Source organism: Belonocnema kinseyi, chromosome 1 (genome assembly GCF_010883055.1).
Source record: "Belonocnema kinseyi isolate 2016_QV_RU_SX_M_011 chromosome 1, B_treatae_v1, whole genome shotgun sequence".
Lineage (NCBI taxonomy): Eukaryota > Metazoa > Arthropoda > Insecta > Hymenoptera > Cynipidae > Belonocnema > Belonocnema kinseyi.
Window position 1 is genome coordinate 137559989 of NC_046657.1, and position 12175 is coordinate 137572163.

A 12175-nucleotide genomic window follows, 5' to 3' on the forward strand; every position below is an offset into this window, starting at 1 on the left:
AAATATTCATGATTGTTTAATCATTACCAAATATTAGCTTTTATGACAGCCAGAATGACCTTTTTTATTAGGAGAGGTATACACTCAAAGTTATAGACCTCTCGTGTTGGATTCATAAAAATTCGAATTAAGAGATAAATTTATGTCTTTAAGACAAAGTAACTTGTCTACAAGCCCTAAATTGAGGTCTGGCTCCGTCTTGAAAGTCATACATGCTCAAGGTGAACTTTTGAACTTAAGCATGTCTCGATTGGAGGCAATTCAAGTCGAACTCAATTAGAAGCATTTTTAATCGGGCTGTGATGTTTTTGTCAGCTGGTGCTAAATATTCGATAAAGTATATGGTCCCTTTCCTGACTAAAAGAGAAGTTTGGCAGGTCTAGAGATGGAAATAAAGCACTGCTTGTTACGCATTGTGTAAATGACAGAGCTCCGATGTTTTTCAGCAGCCACCTACGCTGCTTTGTACAGAAAGGCTCCTTTCCTCACTTTTTCGTACTTCCTGACCATTTCAAAAGGAGGGTCTCGTCCATTTGTAACTATATATGCTATATTCAAAATAATCCAGTTGTAAAGACTTTCAAGATTCAGTATTCCGCGACTGCCTTGACGGCGTGAGATGTGCACTCGCTGAACAAAAGACTAAGGGTGCATGCTTTGTTCATGTACATAGCCTTTTAAGAATGTTAAGGCTTTCAAAAAATCTGAGGATTTGCACATAATTTAGTTTCATTATGATATGAATGACTTAAAGAAAACATAAATAATAGGAAATGTGCTTCAATTTCTTTATATTCAGCCGAACGACATTTTTTATTAATCATCTGCTAATCTAGAAACAGCGCAAAAATTGTAGTTCATTACATTCCCAGTAAGCAAAAAATTTGGCGACGTCTTCAGAATATCGTTACGACATCTTCATCACAACTTTACGACATCATACATCCATGTGGGTAAGTTTTCTTTAAGATATAGTAGAGACGTCATATGATCTGACGATGTCTTTACGATATCGTAAATACACCGCAACGACATGGAAATAGGATGTCGTAAACTTTCCGTAAAGATATTGTAACGATGTTGTAAGACGTCGCCAAATTTTGTGCCCGCTGGGTTGAAAGTAATACATATCTACAAGAAACTTATATTGCATATTTTTTTAACAGTATTCTTTCACATAAAATAGAATTGGAAAAATATATTTCTTTAATTTAAAGATTCAGATCTTGAAATTACAAGCAAATTTTCTTAGTACTCAAGTCGTTCAAACTCGTCGCAGGTGCCGTTCCCTTTCTACTGCTGTTCCATAGGAAACCACCATCTGTTTTTTAGTCACAGAATCAACATACGAACTCAAACGATATTTTTGATACCAAAACGATACGTTAAAAAACCGAGACTGGAGTCTCAGAAACCGTTAAAGATATGAGAAAAAACTATGATTTTCTGATACGATACCGAGAAAGTCTTGCATCAAACGGCATCGCTATATTTTATACATTTATATTTCAGGAATATATTCATAAGATAATCTATAAAATGTAACAAATATAAAATGTATATTGAAATTTCCACAAGAAGCGTTATATCTCGATGAAAAAAGGAAACTTGAAAAAAATTGGATCACAGATTTCAAGCAAACATTAAACTCTAGCGTTCAGACCAGTGTCAGGGATTGCCTTAAAATAGCCTTGGACTCAATTTGGGGCGATCGCAGCGTTAACAGTCAAGGCTAAGAAACTGCGGGAGCCAGCATTTCTAGCAAGGAAGATAACGGGAGGTCTGAATTCAGTGATTTTAATTGAATAAGAGTACTATTTAAATTTTAGTAAAGAAACTTTAAAACTGAATAATCACCAGTTATCGTTAATAAATAATATTATAAAAGGACGTACCCAAGAAATCTACAATAGCACGGGCAAAAGCAACAAGAAAGAACGGTTGGTAAAAGAACGTAGTACATTTAACAAATCAGTATATAAACCATATATACAAGGTTTATCAGAAGTACTCACAGTATTGCTTAGAAACCATAAAATTACATCTTATTTCCAAAGTAATCATCAATTAGGAAACACCTTTAGGAATATGAAAGACTCTGATTTGAAAGAGAACTTATTGAATGTGGCTTATTTATTTGAATATAAAACAATACGATAAGTTTTAAATCGGTAAAACTGTCACAAGACTAAAACGTAGAATCACAGAGCATAAAAGGGATCTTCGGTTAGCAAACCAAAACACAGGCCCATCAAAACATGCATAGACACTTCATCAGTTATTTATTTTACTTTTGACTATACAGGGTGATTCTTTTAACTTTTAACTTTCAAATATCTCAAAAAATAGGCACTCTCTGAAAACATTTTATAAATGAAAATTTAATCACTCGGAGGAGTAAATACACTTATGTTAAAATCGGTTCCCCCACACCGCCCCCTGGGGGCAGTGGTGGCGCCAAGTTTAAAATATTAAATGGGAACCCCTATTTTTTATTGTATATTAGGATTCTTTAGATAAAAATGCGTATGATTTGTCTGAAACATTCTTCTCGTTTTGCGATAGATGGCACAGCTAATCGACGAAATTCAATTTTTCTTCATTTTACAGTTACTGACAATGCACGCTTACGATTCTGCAATACATTGACAATTAAAAATATAGCATTTTCATTGTGACATGACTGAACACGAAAAAAAAGAATTTTTCAAATCGCTGCAGAATCGTTGAACGAGTGCAATAATAACTCGTACATAAAAGAATATATCGCGATGAACATAGATAGAACCTCCTTCTTTTTGAATTCGGTTTAAAATAAGGCCAATAGCGCTCCGGATCTCTTTACTAATTATTATTTTGAAAAATATGCTAAAACGTATGTCCGTTCTTGAGAAGTAATTATTAACAGTGTTTCCTGAATATTCCTAAATTTTAGCTTTGGCATTATTGTAGATTGACGTCAGCGGAGGCTATCGAAACATTACGAAAGTGTTTCCTTTTTATTTCCTCAAGTACAGTAAATTATACAAAATACATTAAAGGCAAAACTCATTTCAGTCAGATCAAAAATTATTCCGAATACTGCTTTACAATGGAGTATCTAACCGTACGTGCTTCAATTCTATCGTACTGTTACAAAATTTACAACAGACTTCATCGCGTTAATTTCCAAAATAGGGTATCTTTTTGTCAGTGGGCACGTGAAAAAATGCAAGAAAATCCCAACTTTTTCGTTCTGTATTATTCTCTGACGAGTCGTCTATTACAAACCATGGAATAGTTACTAGACACAACAGGCATTACTGGAGTGTTGAAAATCCGCAGTGGCTTCGTGAAGTTGAATACCAGCGTCCATGGAATGTCAACCTATGTTGTGGAATAATTGGCAACAAACTGATCGGTCCCCAGATTATCGAAGGCAACTTAAATGGTCTAAAATATCAAGACATTTTGAAAAATGCACTGACAATATTGCTTGAAGCCTTGAGCTTAGAAATACGGCAGAACATGTTTCAATACGATGGTTGTCCGGCACACTATTCAGCGGTAGTACGGCAAGTTCTTGATCGTGGTTTCAATGGTCGCTGGATTGGTAGAGGCGGTCCGATGAATTGGCCTACAAGATTGCCAGATCCGTTATGTAAATTCATTTGAATTACGAATTAAGAAGTGCATTGAAGCCAAAGCTTATTCTGTTAAGCACTTACTTTAGTTAAGAGTACCTTGAATCGTGAGTGGCAATGGGACTCACGTTAATCAATCACCCCAAAGGGAACAGGAAACTGCTACGTCCACGTTGTCGTTCCTGGGTTACGATAAAAGTAGTAGTTTGTTTTAAGAATAATTTCGAGATTTGCAGAATAGTGAGCGTGCATTCTCAGTAACAGTAAGATTGAATTTCGTCTATCACAGCGCTATAGAGCGCGAAACGAGAAAAACATTTTTTCATAGAATGCCTATTTTTCGAGATATTTGAAAGTTTCAAGTTAAAAAAATCACCCTGTATATAAATTAATGATGAAGAAAAAACACGCACGAAAGGAAAATCGTAGAATCAATTTTCATTACAAAATATAAAAGAAATCGCATTTCACAAAATCAAATCTTAAATATTGATAACTAGACTTTTGATTGATTGATAAAATCACTGTGACAAACTAGGAGTTAAAGTAAACCGATTAGGTAAATATCTTACCCAGGAAATTTATCTTTTTTCTACTTATTTTTATATCTTTAAAACTGTACGTCGAAAAAAAATACTAAACTAGACCGCTATGCCACCCTCTGCTGCCGTGCCGTGGAGCAAAGAAGGAGATGCGCCGGCACGCCGCTGATCAAAATTATTTAAATCGCCACCACTGGTAAAAAGTCTTCCGACGCAACCCTCTATTGGTAAAACGTAGGTACATAAGCATTTTAAATAATAATTGAACTTTTCGTTCTCAATGCAAGTTTTTATCCGCAGTTGATTCGAAGTTGTAAGTAAATCTGTATCTTAACATTTTCCAACAATTTCATTTATAATATTTCGGTATCATGGAGTACCTCGAGATCTTCAGTCCATGATTTATCCGCAAAATGACTTATCTCAAAAGAGATTTTTGTGAAATCAAAGTTGCGTACAATCTTACTAACTTATATATTAATAATGATATATTTACCATCGTTGGTACAGAATGGTTTGAAAAAATAAAGTTTATTGATAAACGATCTTTTCGATTTGGTAATGAAAGAATAATACCTGCACAAACAAGTATTTACACTAGAAACTTTTAAGAGCGTATAAAGTATAAAGCAGGTAAATGAGGCGGTGCTGTACATATATATTTTGGGCGTCTGCACTATATAGGAAAATAAGATTTGATGTAGTACCAAAATGCAAAACGGCCCTGAAAAGGAAACGGCCCACGGAGGCGCTGATATCCAAAGTGTGAGTATGTGCACGCCGAGATCGAAATAACGAAGACCGGTCTTAAAAGTTTCTGGTGTAATTTTCTACATATTTCATAATGATTAAAGTGCAAGTACAACGTTTAGAAAAATTTAAATTTTTTTAAATTTGGCAATCAAATATTATTTTGATATATTTTTATTATTATTTTTAGATAAAATTTTAACCTGGAGATTAGGTAACATTTTTATTTTCATCGAATCAATGGGTGAAAAAGTCTTATTGCCGAACACTCTTTGAAAGCGCAAAACATTGGTAATAAGGTACAATGCCACTATGTCGAGCAGCCCGACCTAAACGGACCAAATGTTTAGATTCACCTTGAAAGTCATTAGTAAATAAATATTAATAAATAAGTATATAAATAACAAACAATAATATGCATAAATATATAAAGAATGTAAATAATCTAGGTAATGTAAAAGCAATTAGGTTTTATGGCATTCTAATTTTGGACCCCTAATACACCAAACTTTTGCTGTCAGCCACCCCATTCCTAGCATTCCTAGAACTGCTGGCTCACGCAGTTTCTCAGATGAGTAGGGCGAGAGCGGTTACGATATTATATATAAAGATATATATTTCAATTAGAAACGAGTCAGGTGGCCCTTACTGTTTACATTTCTTTTCCTCCCAAGTCAGTCCGAGATCATTTGAGGGCAACCCCCGACACATCCCAATGAGATATCGGTAACCATGCAATATGTTGGTTTATATAATTTTACAATTGTACATTGTGATCCGATAGTATTACAATTCACCGAAATTTGGAGAAAATTGAAAGATATTTGTTTAAACAATACGTCCATACGAACTGAAATTTCCCAGTATAACTTATATTGTGAATGTCGGATTTTCTTTGAAACATAGAGAAAAATGGCATATTACGTGGAAATGTATAATATGCATTTTATATTATCTGTTTTATGGTATTTATATCAGAAATAATTATAATCTGGTCTTTAAATTGACAGGAATTGTATGAAAAGACTTGTGTACGTATTTTAACAATGTGTCCAGCTGTTACTATAACAGCCCTCATCACAGAGTGTGCTAATAAGGCCCTTGAAATAATGGACAAAGATGAATTGATAGCTGATATAAAAAAACGTCCTTCTCAGTCGTAAGTTCACAAGTTTGTTTCTTAATTTAATTTTGACTTATGTATTTGGAGAGATGTTTATTTATTTCGAGCTGTTATAAGAAAGAAACGAAAAACAGTTAACAATATTTTAACCCGAAAAATTTTGTTTATTAAGTTTTACATGACATCCCAGCACAAAGAGATGCTATGTTGTGCTTTAAAAACTGTATCAGCATAAAATATAGTTTGCTTATTTTTCTAGAACAGAAGTATCGGAAAACTTTAGCTATCATGTTAAAAAAGCACGTATATTCATTCAGTCATACAAATTATCACTGACATTCATATTACGAGTAGACGATTTATGCGCTTCTGGTTTTATTCAAACTAGCGCAATCTTACATATTCATTTGAGAAAACATTGCATATCATCAAAATGTTCTATGTCTTATGTTTAGGTCAGAAGCAAGCAAAAATTTTACAAAGTTTTGTATACCTGTAGAATGCACGTCATGCTAAAATGCCTACAACTGAATTCAGTGCGAAAATAATACTGCAAAATCAAAGCTTAAACTACTCTAGAATAAGGAATATATTTTTATGATTTTTTACATTGAAATAAAATTCTATTATTTATTGATTGCCAGGGCTGAACATGTTGCACGAGCGTTGATGGATTTGATTGAGAAAGGTGATAATGGTGCAATTTGGGTTTGCGCAAAAGGAGAACCACCTTATGCCATTAAAAGACCAACCTATTCGGACTACCGTATTTTCCAGTAAACAGCTTGATTAATGTTATAAGTTTTATGTTAACATGCTATGAATCATAAAACGTTTATGCATAAGATGAGATGTTCTTATGTTATTTCACGAATTTGTTATTTCTATGAGGTATTAGTTCAAATGCTGAGCATTTCTACGAAAGCTGTAATTTTTCGATTACCTAAAGTCTTTAGGTGTCCTTGGGTATGTATAATATGTCAGTTTAAATATATAAACATGTAACTTCATATCTCCTTAAGAAAAAAAAAGAAACCAGCGATTTGAAATGCGTTGTGGTTTGACAATGGTGGAGTTACATTTTATCTGAAAGAGCAGTGAAGTGTAATGGTCTGGAGAATAATAAACCTTTTCTTTGTATAAGTGCTTGAACTGTGAGACAGGACTCCTTCATTGATTATTTAACTTCACTGCTAAGAGGCGGGAAGCAGACTGACTCCCTACGCAAGGGATGCGTGATACAAGCTTGCCACGCTAAGGCCCATGCCTAGACGAAGAAGGAGGGAGAATAGCCGATGCTGTTACAATAGAATGGCCGATGCTGTTACAATCCCCTTTTTAGATCGGGTTTGATCTCTAAACTTTTTTGATAGGTCTTATTTTAACATCAGTAGTTTTGATTCTACAATCCATATCCCTATCATCTTAGATAGGAGCAGCGGTATAATGTACCGTTGGAGATGCGGTGACTTTAGTTTTGACACGGAAGAAACAAATGTTTTTCGGTATACATTTAGAGAGTACCGATGGCATGTTGCATTTGTACCCTACGAACGCTATGACTATCGCAATAACAAGGCAGCCTAGGTAGTATACCCAGTTAGTTGCATGAACACTCCAAGTACATGTTTGTCTGTCCCTACTGACTTTATTAACTGCGTTCTCGATGTCATCGATCGATTGCTTTAGATTGTTCAAAATAACGGGCCTAATTTCCTGAGTTAGCGGTATTAACTTATCTTTTATAGAATCTAGTTGATCATCAGTATATGGTAGCGATGCGTTCTTTCTATAATTACTTCCTTTGCTAAGAGTATTTATTAGACTTAATTTTAATACAATATTCAATAAGTTCAGTATACATTTATCTTTGATTACAATTTTCGTTGGACCCTGAATTTTAATTTTATCGAGTCACGATTCACACAGCACATGAAAATCAATTGGCTAATGGGGGATCAAAATATATCTGTTCGTTAGTTGTGTGAAAGCAATGTTCATGATTTTAAAGGAGGAATATTCACATTCATCACTGATACTTTTCACTTTCGTTCTTAATATGGTATTTTCACAACTATGCGTTTCTCACATCAAGTAAGTCGGTTGCATCCGTTTACACATTTTAATTTCACCGTAGTTTTTACAATTATCTAAAGATATTCTGTCGATCGGTACGTATGTTGTGTCTCCTTGTCCTATTAGTAGGTATTCGTAATCTTAAATTATTGCCAAGGAGACTGAACGGATTTCTTTAGGAATAGGTATTAAATTTTTTATTACGCGAGTCTCTGTTTCGGGGATAGGGATATGAATAGAGTAATCAAAAATATTCTTTGAAAAAGCCACGTAAATTAATGAGATCTCGATGATATGTTGAAATTTGGATTTCTTCAAAGGGATCATGTATTAAGTGTTGAATTTATCTTCAAACTCTTTCATCTCACTTATTACGATTTCTAGTGTTTGAAGTTGAGAGTGAATTATTATGCTTTTTCCGTCATTTATTGCATCTTTTGATAAGCGGCTATCGATTCTCAACTCATCGACTATCATCATGTAGACCGTCATTTGATTTGAAATATCGACACTTTAGGTGTTTCAGTTTTTTCCGTTCGCCAGCTGGTTTAAGCGGTTAACTGTTTCCTAACTATGCTATTGGAGAGTCTTGAAATAATTCCATGCTGGGTTTAACAAGAATTTAATGATTCCAGTTAGATTGGATATGCTTTGTGACAATATTTTATGGTTTTTACATAATTCATCAAGCTGCTTAATAATGTAGGTCATTTCCTGTAAACTAAGAGTTCCAAAAAGTTTTTTTGAAATGTCTCCTACAAAATTAGAAAGTCCTCTCTTAACTCGGGTTCTACCTAATAGCTGGTCCAGTAAACTTTTCTGGTTATCTAAATGCACTATTCGTGAATTGATCAGTTTGAGCTCAAATTCTTCAGGTCAGTCATTACAAAGGAGGTTTGACAAAATCTCATACATTTTCCGCAATGAGAGAAATCGTTCTTCTATATTATCCGTATATGCTCCAATTATGAGGTTGAATGTTTCGTGATACAGATTAGCTTATCGCAGTTGTTTTGAATAAATAACTACCCCATCTAGGTAAGTTGTAGTGACTTTCGCTTCGATTGCACTTAGCAGTAACAAGAGGAATAGTGTCAAATTCATCCTCAAAATTATTGGTAATAATGCATAAGTTGATTGGCATGTAGCCTAGTTCGCCTGTCTTTAAAAAGTACAGTGTGACTGTTGTTTTATTGTTTCTCTATAATTACTGCTGGTCCTTTTCATGGAGGAGAGGGTTTGTTATCTTGCTGCTTGTTAATAAGTTCGACAAGATCTCCGGGTTCATAGATTCCCTGCGGTATGGCAATTTTTAAATCTTTCAGTTTTTTTGTTCTTTATTTTTTTTTATTTCTATTGCCTCCTTAGCCTTCTTGAGGTAGTGCTCATGTCTACACTTACATATTTCGAGTAGTTCTTCATACTTGACTTGAGGTTTTATGATTAGCATTAAGGGCAAATTGGCCTCTCTTCCAAAGGTCAGTTCGACGGTTGAGTATCGTGCACTGGCATGCTTCATCCGGTTGTATGGCATGCAAATTATTTTCAGGCTTTGATCCCATTTAGTGTTATGGTGCTCGATGCTTGTTTTTAATAAATTCTTAATCGTCGAGTGGGCCCTCTCGACGGCTCCATTGCTTTTTGGGTGATGAACTGTAATTTTAATATTTATAATTCTAAATTGATTTTAAAAGTTCTGTACCAGTTCGGAAATAAAATTTTGTCCTTGGTCTGCACAGTGGGGTGAAATCGGAAAACGAGGTTCAAAATGACATTTAGAACGCAATTATGCACCGATGTTAGAATTTTTTTTTTTAAATTCCGAACTAAATTTTTCAAAAAATGGTGAGAGTAGATTTTTTATTTTTTTTATTTAATTTTTATTTTAATGCAAACATCGAAGAAAATGTCGACTTTTTCTAATTTCATTTTTTATCTTCTAGACAAAATTTTTCTTATACTTCTCGTCCCTTGAATTTAGTGCACAGGGGTATAAGAAATATAAAAAAATTCTTAACTTGCATAGTTAATTGTTATAAACAAATTGTATTAACAAATACTCGACATTAAGGGTTATACGGCTTCAACGTATATTTCTGCTCTGAAATCGCTTGCTTTCATTGTGAGGATGATACGTGAATATTTAAATTTAGCATTAAATGTTACTTGTTTATTTTATAAACAAATTATATAAACAAATTCACATTTTGGCCGTTTTTAGTCGAAAAGAAACCCCACTGTGGTCTGTTAGGATATCCTTAGGTGTACTAAATAGGTATGTGTAATGATCAAATAATCCTTCTATAAAGCTTTCCAAATCCGTGTTCTAAAGAGGTACTAAAATCAAATATTTCGTGAGCATATCTTGTGTGCTGAGGATGTATTTATGCCCTGATAGTGTCAAAGGCAATGGTCCGAAGATATCCATTACTATTTTGGCATTAGGGCTGATAGGCGTATCTGGGATGATTGCTTCATATTGTCTGTTAATTCTTGCCGTGTTTTGCAAATGACTTTCTGGTCATCGCTTTATAAACTGAATAATTTCTGCACCTGGCATTTAACAAATGTGAAATTTCTGATCTTTATATTCATGGCTCAAGAAGTTCAGGTAGTCCCTTATTTTTACTTTTTCTAAAGGCATGATCATTGGGTCAATGAAGCGGTAGCGTCAAGCAGTTAGTTTAAAGATCATGGCAATTTTATTTATTTTATCTGACCCTTTCAGCCACTCGGTGTCATTAAACTGAGGTAACTGATATAGAGGTGTTTCTTGACTTCCTTTTCGATCTTTGGATATGATTCGCCAGAGCTTTACACCTGCGTAAGGTTTCACATTTTCTCTACTGGGTGCCCTATTAGTACTTAATTTTTTATATTCTCTGTGCAAACGTTCTATTCTCTCCGTTAACTCTTCGTCATCCGAGATAAGCAGATCTGCATCCGTGTAACGGCGGGCAAGACTTTTTGACGGTTGTGGTAACACATTTTTCATTTTGTAGAAAATCTTCTTCTTGTTGGATGGGAAATAGTCTACATAGAAAATCTGTCGCTTTTAACTATCTTGAATAAAGCACAAACTTTTCTTAAATGAGAAATCAGCATTGTTTTACTGGAATAAAGTTAAGTATCCTATTAAATTTCAATATTCAGTTGTGAAAGTAAGTTGAAGGCAACCTGAAATAACCTGTAAGGCTTTCGTCACCTAAAATGCTGGCGCTGCTATACAGCTCATGTCCATTTATTCTAGTCGCATCTTACTCCAATTCTCCATGTCGCGTTGGTCAGTGTTGGCTATGATACTAGATAGATAAACGTTTATTTTTCGGTCTGCTGGCCTTAAAAAATTGACTTGTTTACACTTCCATTTTTCACAGAATTTTCTTACAACTACGTCTTACAAAGTACTATCCATCCACACCTCATAACTAATCCGCTCACTCCTATAGCCTAACCTTTCTCGATGCGCCTCGCCTCGCACGCATTTCGTTTTCTTTGTCGATATGCCTCGCATCACCACCCTCTGTCTCCGCCGTTAACCCCCTCCTTTCCACCTCTTCACATTCCTCCAGCCAATGCTCCAATTTAGCATCCCCCTTCCCGCACAATTCACACACTCTCTTCTCTCTAGAAGGCCAGAACCAATTATACTTCTCCATGCAACCGCACCTCATTCTCGCTATAAAATCCTGACTTCCTTGTTCTCCTTTCTTACACAAATATTGCGCTCTCTCCCTTGGAATAATCCACACATAGTTTCCGTTATACCTTGACTCTCTTATTCTCTCCTCTCCTTCTGCCTTCTCTTTCTCTATGCCATTCTTTTGAACCAACTCATATACCTTCCTTCCTCGTGCATTCTGCTAACTTAATCCATCTGCATTACATTCGTTCTAAAATACCTTTCCCTTTCCACCTTCACCTTTGCACTACTACGTAGTTCTCTTTCTCCCACCAACAGTCCCTAAACAATTTACTTCCCCCCTCTTCCAAAAATTTCTCCTCATATTTACACGCTCGACTCCCTGTCGTCTCACTCTCTCTTTTATATGACTATCCAT

At 34.8% G+C, this 12175-nt stretch overlaps 1 protein-coding gene across 1 annotated transcript in view; it reads left to right on the forward strand.

The window, feature by feature from the left end:
* Positions 1–6883, forward strand: part of LOC117168437 (15-hydroxyprostaglandin dehydrogenase [NAD(+)]-like) — a 63076-nt gene extending 56193 nt beyond the window's left edge. Inside the window, exons 5-6 of the mRNA XM_033354087.1 lie at positions 5926–6074; positions 6683–6883. Of these exons, the coding sequence (XP_033209978.1) occupies positions 5926–6074; positions 6683–6818 (285 nt within the window). The 3' untranslated portion in view covers positions 6819–6883. The remainder of the gene's footprint in view (positions 1–5925; positions 6075–6682) is intronic.
* Positions 6884–12175: the final 5292 nt, after the last annotated feature.